The sequence below is a fragment of the Phytophthora sojae genome (genome assembly GCF_000149755.1).
Source record: "Phytophthora sojae unplaced genomic scaffold PHYSOscaffold_6, whole genome shotgun sequence".
In the NCBI taxonomy this organism is placed as follows: domain Eukaryota; phylum Oomycota; class Peronosporomycetes; order Peronosporales; family Peronosporaceae; genus Phytophthora; species Phytophthora sojae.
Genome location: NW_009258120.1, coordinates 1,895,320 through 1,916,996, shown reverse-complemented (window position 1 = coordinate 1,916,996; position 21,677 = coordinate 1,895,320). Strand labels below are relative to the sequence as shown.

At 54.4% G+C, this 21,677-nt stretch overlaps 9 protein-coding genes across 9 annotated transcripts; 4 read left to right on the top strand and 5 right to left on the bottom strand.

Moving 5' to 3' along the window:
• Positions 1 to 1,025: 1,025 nt before the first annotated feature.
• PHYSODRAFT_246431 (hypothetical protein) lies at positions 1,026 to 1,754 on the top strand (the record flags this gene model as incomplete). The annotated part of the gene is made up of 1 exon (XM_009532555.1): positions 1,026 to 1,754. The coding sequence occupies one exon, from the start codon at positions 1,026 to 1,028 to the stop codon at positions 1,752 to 1,754; it is 729 nt and encodes a 242-aa protein (XP_009530850.1).
• Positions 1,755 to 2,364: 610 nt separating this feature from the next.
• Positions 2,365 to 3,494, bottom strand: PHYSODRAFT_335197 (hypothetical protein; the record flags this gene model as incomplete). Its single annotated transcript, XM_009532554.1, has 5 exons — positions 2,365 to 2,538; positions 2,615 to 2,724; positions 2,757 to 2,912; positions 2,983 to 3,141; positions 3,191 to 3,494. The coding sequence occupies 5 exons, from the start codon at positions 3,492 to 3,494 to the stop codon at positions 2,365 to 2,367; spliced, it is 903 nt and encodes a 300-aa protein (XP_009530849.1).
• A 1,362-nt stretch (positions 3,495 to 4,856) lies between these two features.
• On the bottom strand, positions 4,857 to 6,035 carry PHYSODRAFT_335196 (hypothetical protein; the record flags this gene model as incomplete). The annotated part of the gene is made up of 3 exons (XM_009532553.1): positions 4,857 to 4,960; positions 5,195 to 5,933; positions 6,027 to 6,035. 3 exons carry the CDS (start codon positions 6,033 to 6,035, stop codon positions 4,857 to 4,859), a joined length of 852 nt encoding a protein of 283 aa, XP_009530848.1.
• Positions 6,036 to 9,425: 3,390 nt separating this feature from the next.
• PHYSODRAFT_286617 (hypothetical protein) lies at positions 9,426 to 13,298 on the top strand. Its single transcript, XM_009532552.1, has one exon. It carries the CDS (start codon positions 9,522 to 9,524, stop codon positions 12,510 to 12,512), a length of 2,991 nt encoding a protein of 996 aa, XP_009530847.1. The 5' UTR covers positions 9,426 to 9,521; the 3' UTR covers positions 12,513 to 13,298.
• Positions 13,299 to 14,022: 724 nt separating this feature from the next.
• Positions 14,023 to 14,661, bottom strand: PHYSODRAFT_286616 (hypothetical protein). The gene has a single exon (XM_009532551.1). It carries the CDS (start codon positions 14,634 to 14,636, stop codon positions 14,283 to 14,285), a length of 354 nt encoding a protein of 117 aa, XP_009530846.1. The 5' UTR covers positions 14,637 to 14,661; the 3' UTR covers positions 14,023 to 14,282.
• Positions 14,662 to 15,601: 940 nt separating this feature from the next.
• PHYSODRAFT_447850 (hypothetical protein) lies at positions 15,602 to 15,796 on the bottom strand (the record flags this gene model as incomplete). The annotated part of the gene is made up of 1 exon (XM_009532550.1): positions 15,602 to 15,796. A coding segment is annotated over one exon (195 nt), but the record flags the coding sequence as incomplete, so codon positions are not given.
• A 3,255-nt stretch (positions 15,797 to 19,051) lies between these two features.
• On the top strand, positions 19,052 to 20,154 carry PHYSODRAFT_514782 (hypothetical protein; the record flags this gene model as incomplete). Its single annotated transcript, XM_009532549.1, has 5 exons — positions 19,052 to 19,474; positions 19,565 to 19,686; positions 19,768 to 19,846; positions 19,911 to 20,030; positions 20,110 to 20,154. 5 exons carry the CDS (start codon positions 19,052 to 19,054, stop codon positions 20,152 to 20,154), a joined length of 789 nt encoding a protein of 262 aa, XP_009530844.1.
• Positions 20,155 to 20,396: 242 nt separating this feature from the next.
• Positions 20,397 to 20,735, bottom strand: PHYSODRAFT_316692 (hypothetical protein; the record flags this gene model as incomplete). Its single annotated transcript, XM_009532548.1, has 1 exon — positions 20,397 to 20,735. One exon carries the CDS (start codon positions 20,733 to 20,735, stop codon positions 20,397 to 20,399), a length of 339 nt encoding a protein of 112 aa, XP_009530843.1.
• Positions 20,736 to 20,971: 236 nt separating this feature from the next.
• On the top strand, positions 20,972 to 21,587 carry PHYSODRAFT_286615 (hypothetical protein). The gene is made up of 2 exons (XM_009532547.1): positions 20,972 to 21,046; positions 21,146 to 21,587. The coding sequence occupies exons 1-2, from the start codon at positions 20,997 to 20,999 to the stop codon at positions 21,333 to 21,335; spliced, it is 240 nt and encodes a 79-aa protein (XP_009530842.1). The 5' UTR covers positions 20,972 to 20,996; the 3' UTR covers positions 21,336 to 21,587.
• Positions 21,588 to 21,677: the final 90 nt, after the last annotated feature.

The following is a 21,677-nucleotide window of genomic DNA, read 5'->3' as shown; positions in this document are numbered from 1 at the left end:
ACACTGCGTGGATGCCTTCAAGCACAGTACTGCCAAGCTCGTACTACGAACAAACACACCCACTAAGCTCATCTAAGGCCCGCTTTTCTCTACTTTGCGATGTGGTTCTCAAAATGCAGACGCAAAGACGCCGTCTAAGCTGCTCGAGTGTCCTCTTAACACGACCCTCGAACTACTGCATCGACGCCGACGCTTGCAGGTACTGCGCTATAAACAGAGTAGTGGGTGGCGTCAATGAACGAGTTCATCGCTTCAGGCACCGACGGCTGTCTTTCAGAAGAGGACGGCGAGTGAGGCGCCTCTGCTGCGCTGAAGCATTCCGTTCAGTGCGGACACGTGAAGCATGCATTCCGAGCGTATAGTTAACTCAATAGCAAAGGTCGCTGGATCTTTTCTTGAAGCACACCTGCGACAAAAGACAAATGGTTGGCTCGCCGTGGGCCGAGCTCGAGGAGCTACTGATACCATATTCATCCTGGTGATCGCGAATCTTGGTACCGTATTGCCAGGCAGCGCGGCGTCGAAAGAATGTAAGCATTACTTGCTGCCAGCCCGGTGAGAATATGGTATGCTTGGGATCTTTGGTTTGCCACGAGCCAAGGAGAGGAGAAGAGCATGGCCTGCCTGATGCATGTACAGTAGGGTTGACAGCCAAAGCGTAGCCACTCAGAGCATCACCCCGATCCGTTTCGTTCCGGCGGTGCCTTGAGTGGGAGACGCACAAACTGCAGCCGACGCCAAGTCAGAACTTACGAGCCCGACGCCGAATTTATTTCGAACTTATTTCGTGGAACCGCATTGTTGAAGTTGCGTGCTATAGCCGTGCGAACGTGGCTCTCGAGTTGAAGATGGCTACACGAGTTGAACTGAACCATGAACTGAACCATGCTGTCGCAGCAGTGGTATGAGAGAGGGATCGGCCCACTTGGCGGCGCCCCTGTCGAGGCCTTCTCATTCTCCAATATCCTGCCTCGCCAGCAAGCCTCCCCACCCAGCACCCGCCCAGGCTCCCTCCCCATCCAGCCATGGCTCCGTCCGTCCGCCGCCTCGTGGCCCTGTTCGAGTCCCGCGCCGCCGTCCGCACCGCGACACGCGCCTCCGCAGCCGCAGCGACCAGCAGGACGAGGGTCTCCACCCTCATCGAGTCCTACAGCGCCTCGTCGACCATCGCGTCCAGCTCCGTCGAGGCGACCGACGTCGCACGCTCCTCCGCGGTCGCAGCAGTGGAGACGCTCGACCCCCGCTGGTCCATCCAGCTCCTCGACGCGGCGAGGTTTGCCGAGTTCCAGTACGGCTACTCCGGTTTCGAAGCTCCAGCCGTCGACGACCAAGACCAAGACCAAGGCCAAGGCTTCACGGCGCTGGAGCCGACTGAAGAGCTCCACGAAGTCACTGCTGCCGCCGCCGACGACGAAGACGACGAAGACTGCCTCCAGCAAGCGCCTCCTGCTGAGCTGCCCGTCGGCCCTGTCGACGATGCCGACGTCAAGAGCTACAGCCAGCTCCTGCAGGAGGCCGACGACCTCCTCGACCGCGTCCACGACGCGGCTGCTGCTGACGCTGCGCCTGCAGTCGTTGAGCCCAAGCCTTCGGAGACCCAGCCGCACGTCCGAGCTGCTGCAGCTCCGCAAGCTACCAAGTCCCGCCTGTTGGACTTCAAGCAGAGCGCGGCGTTTGTCGGGCAGTGCGCGCAGGCAAGGCGGCGGCGCAGCGCGGCAGCAGCGAAGCCCCAACGTCCGCTCTGGAAGCTCTGAGCGACGTTACTCCCGAACGACATGCATGTGAACTGTGTACAGTAGTAGTAGTAGTGCGTGCATTTCCAGACCCAGGTTTGCAGTCGACCTCTGCTGCTTGACGGACGTGGTCTAGGCTGCACCTCATTACGTGCGCGCCTGAGACCTTCCTGTTCATCGAGCGGCGGGGTCGATGGTCAAGTTTTCGGCCGATCGATTGCATCCCGCGCCTGAGCTGCACCTCATCACGTGCTGGCTTAGGGTGCAGGATCAGCCTTCGAGAGGACTCGAGGCTTGACGCGCAGACCTGGATCCACATAAATTAACTAACGTCCTCATGATACCACCAATTTGTTTGTTTACTCCTTATATCGCAACATGAACTGCTTTTGGTATCTTTCTAATGGCCATGAACTGCTGAGAAGCAAACGAGCGCATGTATTTGACCTTGTCCTGCCTCCTCCTGTGTCTAAACACACTGGTTTCCAACGCTAGAGCCCCAATTCGAACTGGTTCTCTGTAAAATAGCGCGAATGCTGGCACAGCGCTTGCCGAGCAGCTCTACCAGTCTCTTTTGAAGTGACTCGTACGCCTTGGCCACGTCCACTTGTGCCTTCGGTAGCACCTGGCTTCATGGCGAAGACGAAGCCTGCGAGACCTTGTCCGATGGGAACTGCAGCCCGGTATCGCGGGTATCCAGAGTTGCCAGCGACTCCTGCATCTGATTGAGAAGGTTGTGTAGGGCGGGTGGCGCCGCCGATAGCCGCTCGAAGTTCTTGTTCTTCTTCTTTTTGGCCAGCGTACGCTGCCCAAGCGCAAACGGACTCAACGACGAAAGACCGGAATCCAGCAGCCTGGTTCCGTCGACCCAGTATCATGACGCCGTGATCAAGCTGCCTTTCACAGTCTCTGGTGAACTTCAGCTTCCTTCCCGAGAAACTCTGGTCGTGGAACACGGAGGTTGCTGATCTCTCAGCGGACGTGATGGACGCTGTCGGCGGCCAGACCGAAGAGCACACAGACCTTGCTGGAGTGAACACACAGCTCCAGGACGACTTCGCAGCGCTGGTGGAGCAGCTTCGTGCTCCTCCGCCAAGTCTTCTGAGGACAAGGTGGCGCTGTCGCGGTATCCCGTGCCCACGTCGCCGCCGTCGCCGCTACTGTGAGACTCTTCAGCAGCTTCGGCACCACCCCACGGAGCGGAGGCCACCACAACGGCGACGAGTTCGTGTCTGCAGATTGACCGCACTCCCCGAGCGACGCAGCATCCTGGGCGAGCAAACGGCGGGAAGATCTGGAGTCCAGTCCACAATGCAACCGCGGTGCTGGCCGCCAGCCAGGCGGTGGAACAACTCAGCGCCACCCGACACGAACACCTTCTCCCACGCGGGCAGCAGCAGCACCAACACTCGACGCCGTCACGAATCGTAGGAGCTTTGTGGGGGTCACCGGCCAACGCGCTGGGGCAACTCGAGGCTTCCAGCCCGCCCCCACGTCGCCAATGTCCCAGAGGAGCGTGTTCCGGTTGCTGGACGGCGCCGCGTGGCTCTTGAACAGCGCGTGCGGGTCGCACTTGGCCACTGTCACCTCGATCTCCGTCTGGTGGTGCAGCTGTCCACGCTCAGCGCGTTCGTGTTCAGGTCCAGGTGCACGTTGACGTTCCCGTGGATCGTGGAGGCCCCAGCGTCGACACAGAGCCGCCCGACGCAGCGGACGCGTCTGTCGTACCGGACGCGCCTGCGGACACGGAGTGCGCGCCATGGCCCGCGTCCTGCGCGCTGCTGACGCCGCGAGAGTCGTGCTAGCTGCGGTGCCGTCCGCCCATTATTGCTGAGCTTGGCATGCTACTATTGCGAATTTTGTGTAATGTAATTTTCGGGAAAAGGCCAACTTCAACTTTTCGGATATGAGGCCAACTTCAACTTTTCGTTAGACGGCAGAGCCTACAGGTTCCAGCGATACGTGATGCATGGAATTGAGACCATTAACACTGCGTGGATGCCTTCAAGCACAGTACTGCCAAGCTCGTACTACGAACAAACACACCCACTAAGCTCATCTAAGGCCCGCTTTTCTCTACTTTGCGATGTGGTTCTCAAAATGCAGACGCAAAGACGCCGTCTAAGCTGCTCGAGTGTCCTCTTAACACGACCCTCGAACTACTGCATCGACGCCGACGCTTGCAGGTACTGCGCTATAAACAGAGTAGTGGGTGGCGTCAATGAACGAGTTCATCGCTTCAGGCACCGACGGCTGTCTTTCAGAAGAGGACGGCGAGTGAGGCGCCTCTGCTGCGCTGAAGCATTCCGTTCAGTGCGGATGCATTCCGAGCGTATAGTTAACTCAATAGCAAAGGTCGCTGGATCTTTTCTTGAAGCACACCTGCGACAAAAGACAAATGGTTGGCTCGCCGTGGGCCGAGCTCGAGGAGCTACTGATACCATATTCATCCTGGTGATCGCGAATCTTGGTACCGTATTGCCAGGCAGCGCGGCGTCGAAAGAATGTAAGCATTACTTGCTGCCAGCCCGGTGAGAATATGGTATGCTTGGGATCTTTGGTTTGCCACGAGCCAAGGAGAGGAGAAGAGCATGGCCTGCCTGATGCATGTACAGTAGGGTTGACAGCCAAAGCGTAGCCACTCAGAGCATCACCCCGATCCGTTTCGTTCCGGCGGTGCCTTGAGTGGGAGACGCACAAACTGCAGCCGACGCCAAGTCAGAACTTACGAGCCCGACGCCGAATTTATTTCGAACTTATTTCGTGGAACCGCATTGTTGAAGTTGCGTGCTATAGCCGTGCGAACGTGGCTCTCGAGTTGAAGATGGCTACACGAGTTGAACTGAACCATGAACTGAACCATGCTGTCGCAGCAGTGGTATGAGAGAGGGATCGGCCCACTTGGCGGCGCCCCTGTCGAGGCCTTCTCATTCTCCAATATCCTGCCTCGCCAGCAAGCCTCCCCACCCAGCACCCGCCCAGGCTCCCTCCCCATCCAGCCACGGCTCCGTCCGTCCGCCGCCTCGTGGCCCTGTTCGAGTCCCGCGCCGCCGTCCGCACCGCGACACGCGCCTCCGCAGCCACAGCGACCAGCAGGACGAGGGTCTCCACCCTCATCGAGTTCTACAGCGCCTCGTCGACCATCGCGTCCAGCTCCGTCGAGACGACCGACGTCGTACGTTCCTCCACGGTCGCAGCAGTGTAAGCCAGCACGTGATGAGGTGCAGCTCAGGCACGGGATGCAATCGATCGGCCGAAAACTCGACCATCGACCCCGCCGCTCGATGAACAGGAAGGTCTCAGGCGCGCACGTAATGAGGTGCAGCCTAGACCACGTCCGTCAAGCAGCAGAGGTCGACTGCAAACCTGGGTCTGGAAATGCACGCACTACTACTACTACTGTACACAGTTCACATGCATGTCGTTCGGGAGTAACGTCGCTCAGAGCTTCCAGAGCGGACGTTGGGGCTTCGCTGCTGCCGCGCTGCGCCGCCGCCTTGCCTGCGCGCACTGCCCGACAAACGCCGCGCTCTGCTTGAAGTCCAACAGGCGGGACTTGGTAGCTTGCGGAGCTGCAGCAGCTCGGACGTGCGGCTGGGTCTCCGAAGGCTTGGGCTCAACGACTGCAGGCGCAGCGTCAGCAGCAGCCGCGTCGTGGACGCGGTCGAGGAGGTCGTCGGCCTCCTGCAGGAGCTGGCTATAGCTCTTGACGTCGGCATCGTCGACAGGGCCGACGGGCAGCTCAGCAGGAGGCGCTTGCTGGAGGCAGTCTTCGTCGTCTCCGTCGTCGGCGGCGGCAGCAGTGACTTCGTGGAGCTCTTCAGTCGGCTCCAGCGCCGTGAAGCCTTGGCCTTGGTCTTGGTCTTGGTCGTCGACGGCTGGAGCTTCGAAACCGGAGTAGCCGTACTGGAACTCGGCAAACCTCGCCGCGTCGAGGAGCTGGATGGACCAGCGGGGGTCGAGCGTCTCCACTGCTGCGACCGCGGAGGAGCCTACGACGTCGGTCGCCTCGACGGAGCTGGACGCGATGGTCGACGAGGCGCTGTAGGACTCGATGAGGGTGGAGACCCTCGTCCTGCTGGTCGCTGCGGCTGCGGAGGCGCGTGTCGCGGTGCGGACGGCGGCGCGGGACTCGAACAGGGCCACGAGGCGGCGGACGGACGGAGCCGTGGCTGGATGGGGAGGGAGCCTGGGCGGGTGCTGGGTGGGGAGGCTTGCTGGCGAGGCAGGATATTGGAGAATGAGAAGGCCTCGACAGGGGCGCCGCCAAGTGGGCCGATCCCTCTCTCATACCCAGTTCATGGTTCAGTTAAAACATTTAAAAAAATTCTTGAAGCATATTATCAATATTATTTATAAATTTTTTATGTGTCTTTTTTCTTTCTAAACACCTAAATAAATAATTACAATCTGATCTTCAACAGATAAAGGTATATTTAAGCCTTGTTTTAACATGTGTAATCTTTTTTGAATATTGGGGAACCACCCTTAAAACCTATTAAGAATTAACAATAATACGTTTTAAATCTGTTTGACGAATAGCTGTTAATGAAGCATAAATAACAGGTATTAAACATAATGGGTGGTTCTTTAAAATTTGAAACACCATTATTATTTACTTTACAAAAAATAACGAATATAAATCGTTATCACCGTAAATCCAAGGGTTTCTATGTTACACCAATCCAAAAATAAAATCCAGTAAATATACCAAAAACAGCACCCATAGATAATACATAATGAAAGTGTCGTACAATATATCCGTTGAGCGATAATCTTTCCACAAAGAATTATCGGATCACTATGACCGACTTTCGTCCCTGTTTGATATGTCTATCTTACAGTCAAGCAAGCTTTTACCATTATGTTTTTAGATATGGCCGAACCTTGGCAATTAGGTTTTCAAGATCCAGCAACTCCGGTTATTTCCGTTTTGGGTTTTATTTTTTCTATGAAACCTATTAATTTAAATAATGCTTACGAGAGGACCGAGAAGGGTAAATCTCTGGTGTATCGGTTGTTGAAAGGCATCGCCGAGTAGCTAAATTTATTAACATTTATTTTGGTTTTTTGGTCACCCTAAAGTTTATATTTTAATTTTACCAGCATTTGGTATTATTAGCCAAGTTTCATATGAGCTTCTGGTAACCAAACATGAAACGGTAACATTGGAACTTTAACAGCAAATGATAAAAAAAAACTAAAAAAATATATTTTTTCATATGAAAAATTAAAATTACTATAATATAATATTTGATAATCTGTAGTACCAACAGTTAAATATAATTTTCAAATATCAAACGGTTACTTAGCAAAAAAATCAAAAATAGTACAGCAAAAATCATTTGTGCAGTTGATCTTAATGCACCTAACAACAAATATTTAGAATTACTTGACCAACCACCAATAATAATACCGTAAACACCTAATGATGAAACTAAGCATACATTTTATTTACTTTGAAGTATAGCCAAGTGGTAAGGCCTATAATGGTAATCTTTTAAAACAATGGTCAACTAAATCATCAAAAAAACAAGATTTAAAAAAAATACTCCCTATAATATGGGTGAATTTGTGTATTTTGTGTATTTTTAGTAATTGTTTTAAAAAGTTTAAATCATTTTGAAATTTATCGATATTAGAATACTAAAATGTTTAATAATTTCTTCATTTTTTGAAAAAGATAATATAATAACCGATAACTCGTGTAGCCATCTTCAACTCGAGAGCCATGTTCGCACGGCTATAGCACGCAACTTCAACAATGCGGTTCCACGAAATAAGTTCGAAATAAATTCGGCGTCGGGCTCGTAAGTTCTGACTTGGCGTCGGCTGCAGTTTGTGCGTCTCCCACTCAAGGCACCGCCGGAACGAAACGGATCGGGGTGATGCTCTGAGTGGCTACGCTTTGGCTGTCAACCCTACTGTACATGCATCAGGCAGGCCATGCTCTTCTCCTCTCCTTGGCTCGTGGCAAACCAAAGATCCCAAGCATACCATATTCTCACCGGGCTGGCAGCAAGTAATGCTTACATTCTTTCGACGCCGCGCTGCCTGGCAATACGGTACCAAGATTCGCGATCACCAGGATGAATATGGTATCAGTAGCTCCTCGAGCTCGGCCCACGGCGAGCCAACCATTTGTCTTTTGTCGCAGGTGTGCTTCAAGAAAAGATCCAGCGACCTTTGCTATTGAGTTAACTATACGCTCGGAATGCATGCTTCACGTGTCCGCACTGAACGGAATGCTTCAGCGCAGCAGAGGCGCCTCACTCGCCGTCCTCTTCTGAAAGACAGCCGTCGGTGCCTGAAGCGATGAACTCGTTCATTGACGCCACCCACTACTCTGTTTATAGCGCAGTACCTGCAAGCGTCGGCGTCGATGCAGTAGTTCGAGGGTCGTGTTAAGAGGACACTCGAGCAGCTTAGACGGCGTCTTTGCGTCTGCATTTTGAGAACCACATCGCAAAGTAGAGAAAAGCGGGCCTTAGATGAGCTTAGTGGGTGTGTTTGTTCGTAGTACGAGGTTGACAACACAGTACTTAAAGGCATTCCCGTACTCCTGATGGTCTGAGTTACGCGCACCACGGATCGTTGGAACCTTGTCATGGTCTAGCGAAAGTTGAAGTTGGTCGTTTATCCGAAAAGTTGCAGCTGGCCTTTTCCAGACATTTACATTGAAACCAATTACAAAATTCGCAATAGCAGCACGCCCAATTTTCACCGGAGCCCAGCAATATGCGCCGACGGCACCGCAGCTATCATGCCTCTCGCGGCGCCACCAGCGCGCGGGACGGGGAACGCGGCGCGCACTCCGTGTCCGCAGGCGTGTCCGGTACGACAAACGCGACGTCCAGCGCGTCCGCTGCGTCGGGCAGCTCTGTCTCGGCTTCGGGGGGCTCCACGATCCACGGGAATGTCAACGTGCACCTGGACCTGAACGCCAGCGCGTTGAGCGTGGACGCCACGGGCGCTGTAGCCGTGCTGGCGGGCCGCAAGGGTCTGCACCTCGTGGACCTGGAGGCGCCGTTCCTGCCGCCGGCCACGCTGCACCACCAGACGAAGCTCGAGGTGACGGTGGTCAAGTGCAACCCGCACGCGCTTTTTAAGAGCCACGTAGCGTCGTCCAGCAACAGGAACACTCTCATCTGGGACATCGCCGACGTGGGAGTTGGCTCGGGCGCTTCGGCGTCCATTGGGGCGGGTCAGGGCTCCTCCAGCGTCTACAAACACGGCCACAGCAGCGGAGCAGGAGGCGCAGGTGGCAGTGGCTCGCAGAGCACCACGCAGCCGCTGGTGGCCACATTGAGAGCCCACACGAGACCCGTGAGTGACGTGGCCTGGTCCCCCATGGAGCCGTCGCTGCTGGCGACTTGCTCAGCAGACGCCAAGACGCTGCTGTGGGATATGAGGTCGCCCCAGAGGCCCGTACAGACGCTGAACGCCTTCAACACGAGCGTGATCCAGGTGGAGTGGAACCGCGTGGATGCCACGTCGCTAGCCACTGCCCATGACGGAGAAGTGCGCGTCTGGGACCTGCGAGCTGCTGGAGAGAAGACGGTGGCCCCGGCGGCGCAGATCACGGCCCACATGCAGAAGATCTATGGGCTCGACTGGCATCCGCAGCGGATGTACGAGTTGCTGACGTGCTCGGACGATAAGACGGTCAAGTTTTGGGACGTGACGCAGCCGAGAGTGTGCCAAGGAACGCTGAATACCGGCGCGCCAGTGTGGAGAGCGCAGTACACGCCGTTTGGCGATGGACTCGTGACGATTTCTTCGCAGCGGATGGACAATACGATCCGCCTATGGGCTCTTTCGCATGGTGACGGGGACAGCGGCGGCAACGAAGATGCGGGAGATGTGAATGTGTCTGGCACCAACGCAGGATCTTCCGTCACGGCGGAGCTGGTGCACTCGTTTGCGGGTCATAGTGATTTGGTGCGCGGTATGGCGTGGCGCGTTCGTCCCCAGACCAGCGTGTACCAGCTCGTGTCGTGGTCGAAAGATCAGGAACTTCGTATGTGGCACCTGGACGTCCCGCAGCTTGAAGCGTGCGGCTATGACACAGCATCGTATTTGGCGGATGTGGCGCCATCGGAAGGTAATAACACTAGCGCCCGCCAGCACACGGACGCCCGACGTATGCTTCGTACCGAGTTTGCCGAGATGCACGCGCAGCACTCGAAGTACAGTCTATCGGCGCTGAAAACCGACTTTGTGCCGCTCGTGGTGCCAAAGTCTGCAGTGCCGCTGGGCACGGACGAGTACACGTTGGAGGGTAACGACAGCTCGCTCCAGGCTCTTCTTGCGCTTGAGGAGGAGCTGATCAAGGGCGGCGAGACTCAACCTCAGCCTGCCAGTGGTGAAGAGGATGCGCCAGTTTCAGGGACTGGAGATAAGGAGGATGCCCGCTCCGATGATTCCGCGAGTACGAAAGAGCGAGCTGCAAGTTCTAGTGGTGCAAGAGCACTGCCGTGTCCACGTATCTCTGGAGCTGCCTTTAGTGGTCCTAACATACTGCTGGTGTTTGATTCACGCGTGGCCATCGGACAATCGAGGAGCTCAGCTGTTGTTCCCACGGCAGTCGCTGCTGGCAAGGGAAGCAAGCCGCAGCCACCTCCGAATAAGCTACCGAGGACTTACGAGGAGTTGCTGGATCTGAGAGACTCTCGATTCGCGACCAAGAAGAACAAGAAGCCGCCAGTGAAGCTGCTATCGTCAGCCAATATCATGGGATCTATGGACGTTGGCGCCAATGACTGGGCAGGACAGCAGCAACAATCTCAGGAACTGATCGATGGTGGCGTCGTGGTGGGTGTGTTTGGAGACGATGATCACTCTGTATCCGCGCATGGTTATCGTCACGCATCCATGTATTATTCATCTGGAAGTGGCGGTGCAGGTGGAAACGACGACATGTTGGCTGGAGTGAACGAGATGGAGCCCTCAATTCACGGAGGTTCTGAGTACCTGAATACGTACTTTTCGAGTGCCGAGTATCATTTACCCGTGAATAACCCAGAGCATTTACTCTCCATGCCGACGAGCACTACGGCTGGCCTCCAACTCTCCCCTCGAGCATCCATGCGCGCAAATACTGCAGAGCGAATGAAGCGTGTGGAGCAACCTGCGCCTGCTCTCAACCTGGATCTTAGCATCAGCGTGACTATCCTGGATCTGTCCAAGCTGTGCGGCGTGTCGTCCATCTTGACGTACCAGACAGATATTTCGCCTCGCCCTGTGGCGCCGCCGACAGTATCGCCTAAAGCCAGCAAATCAACCAAGCGGAAGAAGGAGCAGCTTGGATCCGTAAACCGGTCGATGATATCGTGGATGTTGCGTGCGGCAGAAGACATGCCTGGCAAACGTGGAGTTTCATCAAAGAACAACAACCTGACTCGAGTATTGCAGGGTATACTGGCCGACAGCGAGGCAGCAACCAAGAGCCAACACGAAGACGATGACCCCGCGTTCGACGAATCTTGTACCGCACTAGCTGCAACGTGCGCTCAAAACGCTCGGACTGCGCTGCTGGCCGGCCGAAGCGACTTGCAGCAGATTTGGTCGTTATTAGAGATCTCAGCAGCTCCTGAGGTAGAGCTGCCTATCTACAAGAAGAGCACCAGCTCTTCGACGTCGCTGTGTCTGCGAACCTCGCATCCTTGGAGTGCACACCCGCTTGGGAAGAGCCTGGTACACAAAGTGCTGGACATGTACGAGCAGGCAGGCGACGTTCAAGCGCTGGCGTCGATCGTGTGTGCCTTGAAGCCGAACGAGCGCAAGGACCCGGATGAGATTCGCGACTCGATGACACCCTCAGCAATTACAATGGAAGATCAGCTCCCAGTGGTGCGTGAGGACCGGCGCGCAAGCATCGAGGAGGTGGCAACTGGCGTGGGGAGCAGTGTGACGGGAAGTACAGCAAGCAGCGGCGGCTTGCGTCCCAGACGCTTGTCATCGAATGCTCTCACGCAACTGACATTAGCCGATTCAAGCGACGCTCCGCCTGTGATGAGGAGTGCTCGCCGGTCGAGTAGCCACAGTGAAGCGCGCTCGCAGGGCCTGCCAATCGATAAGGACAACGCCTTACGTGCGTCGAAGGACTGGCCGCTGCTCAGCAGCGGCACGAACAGTGCCACGTCAAGTCGACAATCGAGCCCGATCCGAGAGCATACGTTGTCCACTACCAGCACATCATCAACAATCAACCGCGATCTACAGACCAAGCAATCAGCGCCAACAGGAAGCACAGGTTGGAAAATGGACTTTGAGCGGCTGGAGAATCCGTTCAAGACGTGGAGTGGGAGCGCCTCAAAGGACGCGCCACCACCTCGGCTAAGTGCAGACACGTTCCAGCCCCCGATCCAAGCTGTCAATGGCAAGTCACCGGCTCCGTCAATGACAGTGACGGCATCTCCAAGAGTTGACCCAGTAATGTCGTCTCCTCTGCACACATCACTCGCCACGACCAGCAGAGAAGAGGAGATCAACGGAAACGACCGCGTGCTGTTGCAGTTGAGTTTCCGCTCTGTGGACGACGAGAAGTGCCTGCTATCGTCGCTCCCCGAAGACGAGGCGCGCTATGACATTTACAAGGAGGCGTACGCAGACGTTCTCTATCGCTACGGTGCTATGAACCTACGCAACGAAGTGCTGAAGACCAAGTCTCACGGCGTGCAAGACCCTCGTGGCATCTCCATGGGCTTGATCTGCGGCTCGTGCAACGCGGTACGTATCCGACAGAGAGCGATGCTCTCTAGAGTATCTGCTGGTTAACCTCTTGTATGTATGTGTGCTGCTTCTTATAGCGGACGATCGACCCCGTGTGCTCGAGCTGTCGGGACTTCGCCGTCCGCTGCTCCGTGTGCCAGCTCGTGGTGCGCGGCCAGTCGATGTTTTGCATGACGTGCGGCCATGGCGGCCACGCCGAGCACCTTCGCGAATGGTTCGAGGTCGAGACGGCGTGCCCCACGGGCTGCGGCTGCTGGTGCAAGCAGGCCACTGCGACCATGCCAGCCTACCAGCTGGAGCAGCTGGAGGACGACCACACCGTGGCGCCGTCCAGGTCGCACTCGTTCTAATGAGGAGGCAAGTTGAAGTAGATGGTCGGTCATCAATCACTGAAATGGCTACATTGGTGTAGTCGCACACCAATTTGTCTTTTTATTGGTTGGGAAGCCAGGGAAGAGTATTGACCCGAGTCGAGCAGCTACAGAGGAGCACCATGCGCGGCAGCGGCTTGAGTATCGAGCGGTTCATCAAGGGCAAGGCGCAGCGGTCCAAGAGCGATGCGAAGAGCAAGAAGAAGGCCATCATCCACAAGGCGCAGCGCCGGCGCCAGTACGAGAAGGTGAAGAAGCGCGAGGAGGGCGCGGCAGCGGGCGGCGACGGCGACGCGACCGCCGGTTCGTCGTTCTACGACCGGTTCTTCAGCGAGCTCAAGAGCGGCAAGGTGGACGAGGACGCGGAGGAGGTGCGGCGCTATGTGGTGTTTTATTATGCAGGGTTGTAGGCTCTATATACTGATGAGCGACCTCGTGTGCGGAGCAGGTGGAGGCGCGTGTCGACAGGAAGCAGCAGCAGGAGCGAGAGGAGAAGACGCGCGTGGTGAAGCCCGACCCGTTCTTCAAGGCGAAGAAGAAGGCGGCGATCACGAAGATGGAGAAGCAGCGCGCGCGCGAGGAGAAGCAGAAGCGCATCGCGACCGTCGAGAAGAAGGTGACGCAGCGCAAGAAGCGCCACGTGAAGCTGAGCCAGCGCACGGCTACAGGACAACCCGTTGTCAAGAACCACATCAACGATATCCTGTCGCGGCTGCAGGCGGAGAAGAAGAGGGAGGGCAAGTAAACTCGCGGCGATGGAGGAGACAGACACGACACCATCCTGTTTCCACATTTTGCTGCCGTAGCGCTGACCCGAGCCAATGCGTTGCTGCTGTCTTTATGGGGCGGCGAGGCAGTTGTAGAGCTGATGGCAGCGCATTTATTTAGCCAACAATGTTAATGCAAGTAATGAACGAGCTTTGGCTCGGTGGAGCTCGTCAGTCAGTGGATCCATCCAACATTCAAGTGTTAAACGGATTGTGAGCTGATCAACTGCCGCTCGCCACGCGAACACGACAAGCAAGCAATGGGCAAGCTGCTGCATCGGAAGTGTATCCACACTACACATACGTAGAATTCTTAGAAGGTCAGGGCTCAAGCCTCGAAGGCCTCCCAGCCTCACATTGCGATCTCCCATCGCTTCAACATGCCCTCAAGCACGTCAAGCCCCAACTCAGCTTAACCCAACTCAACACGCTCGCGTCTTTATCAAAGTAGCTTTCTTTTTGGTTTCGTTAATGAAGGCTAAGTGTCGGTTCCGTGCGTCGCCGCACCAGCCTCCCTCGGCGCTCCCAACGCGACGAGAACCTGTATCTTTCTCGCCGTGAAGCGGCGTCGAGGAGACGTGAGGCTGTGCCGCTACCCTAGAGACTCAGCAGCAGCTCTCTTGGACAGCACTGCGACGCGCACTGCAGACTAACAGCAGCATACTCCGAGACGGCATTTACTTGGCCATGGGGTGGGCGGCGATGTAGTCGATGACCTGCGCGGGCGTGAGCAGCTTCTCCGACTCGTTGTCCGGGATCTCGATGGTGAACTCCTCCTCCATGGCCATGACGACCTCCACCACGTCCAGCGAGTCCAGGCCCAGGTCCTCCTGGAACTTGGCGCCCTCCTTGACGGCGTCCGCGTCCACCTTCTCGAAGTTCTTGACGACGCCCAGCACGCGCTCGCTCACCTCGTTGCGGTCCAGGAACGTCTGCGCGCTGAAGAAGCGCGCGGGGGCGGCGCGGGACACGAACTGCGGGCGGGCGACAGCGCGCGACAGAGGGCGGAGGGCGGCGACGAAGCGGTTCATTCTGGAGGTCTGGTCTTGGCTGGCGATGTGCGAGTGAGCTTGGGACCACAAACGAGGGGCTAGCGGGGAGAAGTAACCGAAAAGTAGCGGTACTGGTGTGGACCACGCCAATTGGACCTGTCATACTTAAGGGGTACTTCAGATGTCTCAAATGCAGTTGAAGTGAAGGCAAATATTGTGTCTAAACGAAGGCGTAGCTCGTTGTTTTCATAACCAAACGACCCTCGATTCGATGCGTTCGTCTATCGTAGTTACATGTATTGTTGACCTGCCGCAATTATATCCTTCTACAATCCTTGTATCACCTTGTGCACAAATGTTCGAAATTTTCCTTCTTTTTATTAATGGGAATTTCGTTTTGTTTTGTTTTGGAAGTAAGGTACATTGAGTTCACTTATGCGATTTTCACTGCCATCATTTCAAATAAAGCCGATACCGGCAGTCAAACCACTGCCTCTCGGCCACCAAATGACCTTGATCGCCACCATTGAAACCGCTAATCTCTGGTTTACTTTTAAAACGTCATAGTGGAAGCGGCAAATAATTGGTTCAGGACACGCCCGGAGCTACATACAAATGGGGCCCTCCTGAGGGGGCTACCCCGCACAGCTCCATCACACTCTGTCACTTGACAACTAAATTGACGTTCAAGCTCATCCACAATTCTGTGAATATCGCCTTGTACGCGTCCTCATCGTAATAATTTTGGGGTATTACTTAATTGTGAGTACACTTCATTGACTTCCGAGTAACTCCACATAAAGCTTATTTGTGACTGAGGAAGGCACGACAGGAATGTATATGGAGAAGTATTGCATCGAACCCAAGTTTTTGAAATGGAATTAGGTTTTTGGTTTACCCTTGGTTTAAACCAATAGAACCTAGTTTTAATGCAAATACTACTCTTCACTACTGAGTTCTTGGTCATTCTCGTAACTATCGCCGTTTTCGCGCTTGTAGTTGTGGTTGGCCTTGATGTAAAGAAGCTTTTCGATTTTTGGTGCACTCAGCGCATTTCTAGGCTTGTTGTGGATGAAGCTTCTAGTCGAAAACGTGCGCTCGGATGCAGCACTCGAAGCGACTAAGCTGAACACATTCAAAGCCAGCTCTCTGAGTGTCGGCCACCGCGAACCCGTTGTCACCCAAAAGTCGTATACGCTTTTCACCTTCTCTTCGAGCTCCATATAACGTCGATCTTGATTCGTCTTCATCTTATTGCAGTACACTTGGAAAGCAGTCAGTTCGACGCTCATATTTTTGCTTCGTGTGGTGTCACGAGTGATGGAGCTGGTATCAGACGCAGGAAAGTCGACGATAATATCTTCATATCGATCGTATGTGTCAGGAACCATTCCGCATCCGACATACCGAGGATCAAGCATGTACGCGATGCATTTTTCCTCGTGGTCACCCATGCTTGCTGTGCGGAGGGGAGTCTTTAGAGTGAGCAGCCGCTTGTTTTCGCACCCCACTTATCTATTTTAAGTCGCGATAGGCAACTGAAGTTCCTTCAATCGAACACTATGATGTGTAATTCTGTGGTACGTACGAGCCTCATACCCAGGATACTGGAACCTGATTGGTCGACATACTGTATTCGGCAGTTGTGATTGGCTATGAGAAGGTAACTTCAACTTGCCTTCCTAGCAACTGTTAACCACCTTGTTTTCTGGTACCCTCCTAACACGCGTCGAAGTTAGAAGCTAGGACGTCGTGTATTTGTTGATAAACCACAATAGAACAGATTGGTCAAGCTAGTTTTTCTAATTCCAAGTCAACTGACTCTGGGAAAAAACTGTTGGCTGTTTTGGTGGCTAACAGGTTTTACTATAAAACCTATATTAAAACCTAATGATTAAACCCGATGTGCCAGCCCTGATCGAACCACTTATGCGGATATGAGCTAGCAAATAGAGAATTTAAGCGTCATCTAGCAGAAAGCAAAAGAAAAGTTGTCTTAAAGGGTTTGTAACACGTTATTTGCGTTCGTGAATGACATCCCAACAAGCAGCGACTTTAGAGTGGAATCAGCTGTTGCAAGTTGACGCAGCGTACAAGTTCAAATGAAGACTATGTACTCAAAAGTCCGAGTACATTACTCATTAAAGTAAGGACAATTCATAATTTTGTTGTCTGGGGGCACATCTACTCCGAGTACATTAGGCTTACTTTACCCCCCTGCTGCATGGATGCTTTGTTTGTAAACGCCAGTATGATTTAGCTGGATTTATTGTGCTTTTCAGTTGTTTTGGTAAATCGGACTTGTAAAACAGCTACCTACTAAGATGGGGCGAGGTTATCGGAGCAGATTAGCAGGTCCCTCGTAGGGAATTAGGATCAAGAATGGCTAGTCCGATGGAAGCACTTGCGCAGGTCCTACAAACAGCCGAAAGCCCGAATGTCGCCCATTTTCACGGCATTCGGGGTTTGAGGTCTTACGAAGGACTCCTACCAAGTCTTGTGGCAGGACTTTCATACGAGCTGACTCTAATACGGTGTATGTCAAACGCAGAATAAACCTATGAAAACACGATGCAGTCGATACGTTAAACACTCCAGTCGTCGCCATTCGCCTTCGCGGGTTCCGGTATTGCTTGCTTCCCCAAACAAAGATTACTTGACTTGGACTCCAACCGGAGTCCATTGAACGGAGAGACTCCAGGAGACCAGTCATCGGACTCGTCCGAGATTTGCATCTCAGATTTAGAGACCACCAACCTCAGATTAACTGACCTCCAAAGTCCTACGTAGGCGAATGGCGACGACTGGAGTGTTTAACGTATCGACTGCATCGTGTTTTCATAGGTTTATTCTGCGTTTGACATACACCGTATTAGAGTCAGCTCGTATGAAAGTCCTGCCACAAGACTTGGTAGGAGTCCTTCGTAAGACCTCAAACCCCGAATGCCGTGAAAATGGGCGACATTCGGGCTTTCGGCTGTTTGTAGGACCTGCGCAAGTGCTTCCATCGGACTAGCCATTCTTGATCCTAATTCCCTACGAGGGACCTGCTAATCTGCTCCGATAACCTCGCCCCATCTTAGTAGGTAGCTGTTTTACACGTCCGATTTGCCAAAACAACTGCAAAGCACAATACTACATGTATTAATACATAATGTTTCGAGATTCATATTTTGGACGACAATCACGATGTTTTAGCTTTGCAGACGTTTCGACAGGTCTCCTTTTCGGGTGAGAGGAATAGAAAAATACAAGCATATTTGGGTATTTTTGTTCAAACGTAAGGTAGTAGACTGATTTCGACACGAGCTAATATGTTCTACCTTACGAGCGTGTACCTTGAGGTGCGTCCAGTACAGAAGCGCGCACTGCACTGCAAACAAGCAAGGCGACCACAGCACGGCAGCGCCGCTTGACTGCCTTCCCATGGACTTCGACGCCATCATCGAGCGCCTGAACGCGCTCAAGTTGCCCCAGGCGCACGCCGAGCACGCGCACGCGCACACGACGCAGCTGCAACTGGAGCTGCGGCGGCTGCAGGAGGAGTGCGCAGTGCACGTCGAGAAACTGTTACTTTCGTATATTTAGAACACAGCTGGTTGGCGTAATGAAGTTGGTACTATTACTTGTAAAACTTGTGCTGTCTTTCCACTTTCCTTTATTATTCTATGAACCTATATCGAGTCGATATTATCGATGGTACAGGGTTATAGCGTCTTCTAGATCATACTTGAGCGTGTTGACAAGCTCAAATGACATTTGTACACGAGTGAGCTTCATGGAAACAATTTGCTGGTGCCAAAACTTCGCTTTTCTAGTGTAATACAGTTCTTCCGAAATATCTAATCCGGCACAATGCACTTTCACTTTGATGCGGTCCGATAGCAGCGTAGATCCTGTGACGGTCAAGGACGTGGTGAATTTTGATGGCCCCGTCATGGGCGCAGTAAATGTAGGTAATTACTTTATTGGCAGGACTACGAAAAGCTGATCAGCCATCACGTTACCAAGCATGAACGTGCGAGCAGACAGAGACCTACGAGCGCAACGAACACCCCAGTCATTTTACTTCATTAAAGACTACATGTAGTTGACGATCTTACTGCCAAACGTGTCGCTGACGCTAGTGCTCGATGTCAAAGTTTGCTTTTCACCATTCTTTGAAAAGCGTTTTGGTAGGAAACAAAGCGTTGAAAACAAACGAGTTATTCGTCCACCAAAAGCCATTAAACCTCATCTACTTCGTACGAAGTGCAGCCCTCTTGTCTCTGGCAAGAGGGTTTGGCAACAGGGCTTGGCACGAGGGAACCCGGCAGCAGCATGCAACTCAAACCAGCTTTGTGTCTGACACAAGCATTCGTTCACATACCTCTGCTGCAATTATTTCAACACAGTTGCATACTTCAGCCAAGAGAAGGACGCTCATTCCGGTAGTAGTGAGCCATCTCAAAAAGATGTCAACGTCGGCGGATCCTGCAGCGCCGCCGCCGGCACCGGCCCAGACCGAGGCGCAGCAGGCGCGCGACTGGTGGGGTGCTCGCGAGCTGGAGGTGGAGCGCGAGCTGGCCACGAGCCTGCAGCGCCGCATGGAGGCGCAGCGCGCACAGCTGTACGCGTTCAAGACGGAGCAGAGCAAGTGGGAGCACGAGCTGCAGCTGCGCATCTCCAAGTACGCGCACGACCGGAAGCTGCTGAGCGAGCACAACGTGGAGCTGCAGGAGCAGCTCACGGCCATGGAGGAGAAGTTCGCGCAGCACCAGCGAGACATGGACCTGCAGGTGCAGCACGTGATCGAGCTGGAGGGACTGCTGCACGAGAATCAGATCGACGCGCAGCAGATGCGCGAGCTGCGAGACAGGAACGAGGAGCTGCAGCAGGTGCGGACTGCGGCTTGAGCTGGTGCTAGTGCTGCTGCATGCATGTATGTAGTGAACTTGGCTGAGCATTGCAATACTTTGTTGATGCAGCGACTGCGACAGTGGGAGCGGTTCTACCGCGAGGAGAAGGTGGCTGAGGCTAGCGAGCACAAGGCGCAGCAGGAAGAGCTGCTGACGGAGCTGGAGAGACTGCTGGCGATTTCGGAGGACGAGTTGGTGCTGCGCCAACAGGCTGGGGCGTCGAGTGAGCGGGACACTGGGAAGAGCAAGAGTGAGCTTACCCGCAGAGGCAGAGCACGGCGGAAAGAGGACGCAGAGGATGATCCGCTCGTGACACGGATCAAGGAGCTTGAAGTGGCGTGCAAGCAGAAGGTGGGTGGCGAGTGCCTTAGATGGAGGTGGTCGAAGGGATAGCTAACGCGATGTTGCTGAGCAGGACCAAGCCATATACTCGTTGAAGACTGTGGTGGAGCAGCAAGAGACCGCGTTCGACGAGAAGTTGAAGATCGTGACGGCCAAGTACGACCAAGTGAAGACCATCAACATGGCGTTGCAGGTATGATGGAACGAACGATCATGTGGGCTGTCGACGTCAGTTGGCTGAATCTTATTGTTGCCCTGGTCGCACCTTGCAGAAACGCCTCATGCATTCATTAACGGAGGGACCAAGCAAGCCCTGAACTTCATCTACCTGGTAAGTCTCCAGCCAGCCACCAACCCCCACCTGTAACATAACTCGAGCAAGGGATGCAACTTGCAACCGACACGACACACACGACCGCTGCGGTAGGATAAATAGTCCTTCGTGTTCTTCAACGGACTACGAACGCACAGTGTGCAGAGCTGACGGACTTGCTGCAGGGCCATCCCTCTATCTTCCTCGTGGCCAGCCACCCGCAGCCACCCGTGAGCCTCTTTTTTCTTACTGCTGCACCTGGATGTTGTACTTCCGCTGCCACTCGTCCGCGGCCTTCTCCTTCTGCTTGATGTTGTCGTTGAGCTGGGCCAGCACCTGCGCGATGCCGTCGCGGTTGGCCGTCACGGCCGGAAGCACCTCCTGCACCGTGCGCTCCACCAGCACGCCGCCCACCATGCGGTAGGCCCGGCGGTCCTTGGGCAGCTCGTTGAGCGTCTGGATCACGCGGTCGTGCTCCGTGGTCTCGGCCTCCAGCTCGGCGATCTTCTCGGCCATCTGCCGCACCTCGGCGCGCAGACTCTTGTACGTGGCCACCACCTGCTGCTCCGTGATCTGCTCCGCCATGATGATACCTTTAGCCGCCCTCGCTTGTCTTGTCTTGAGTATTGACTCGCGGATCATGTATCGTCCTATGTGCGCCACATCATGCACTATCACTTTTGACGGGTGCTGGAAGAGGAGCGATTTCACTTGAAGTTTGTATGAGCGACCGGTAACGCACAGTCAGGGCCATTGGTTTGGGGGAGCTCCAGCCAAAACAACGGGCGCCTTTGGGAAGTCGGTGAGCATTGAGGAATTCATCTGACTCTAGACAAGTAACCAAACATGCAGAACGAGGCCGGCCAGTCGATCGACATCTACATCCCGCGCAAGTGGTGCGTCCGACTGCGAATTGCAGTGCAGCAGCTAAATGAAGAAGGAGCGAGGTGCTGATGGTATTTCTCCCCTCTCTCTCTCTTTGTCGATGCGCGCAGCTCGTGGACCAACCGCATCCTCGCGGCCAAGGACCACGCCTCTGTGCAGATCAACGTCGGCCGCGTGAACGCCAACGGCGTCTTCACGGGCGAGTCGGACACCTACGCTCTGGCTGGCTACATCCGCCACCACGGCGAGGGCGACCAGGCCATCACGGAGCTGGCCCGCCAGACGGACGCCAAGAACTAAGCGGACCAAGTCGTCATGATCGCGCGAGCGGTCGTCAACGTCTAGCAGCCAACGTTCAGAGAGCTGGAGCTTGATGAAAGTCGTCTTCTGTCGAGGAAGGCGCGCTTGCAAGCCCCAGCAGGGACGGCGGCCAGCGTCGCTTTTGGAGTCGGTTACTTGCGGGTTCGACCTCGCCTTCGCCTTGGTCGGTCGTAGTCTCACTATTTAACTCTGGTCAACGAACGAGCAAGAACAAAGCAGTTCAACCCCGTCATCTCAGCGTCTCTCTTTTCTTCCACCCCAGGTCCAATAGACCTGCATACATTACATTTTCACGCAGGTCCACCGCGATCCTTCTCGAGT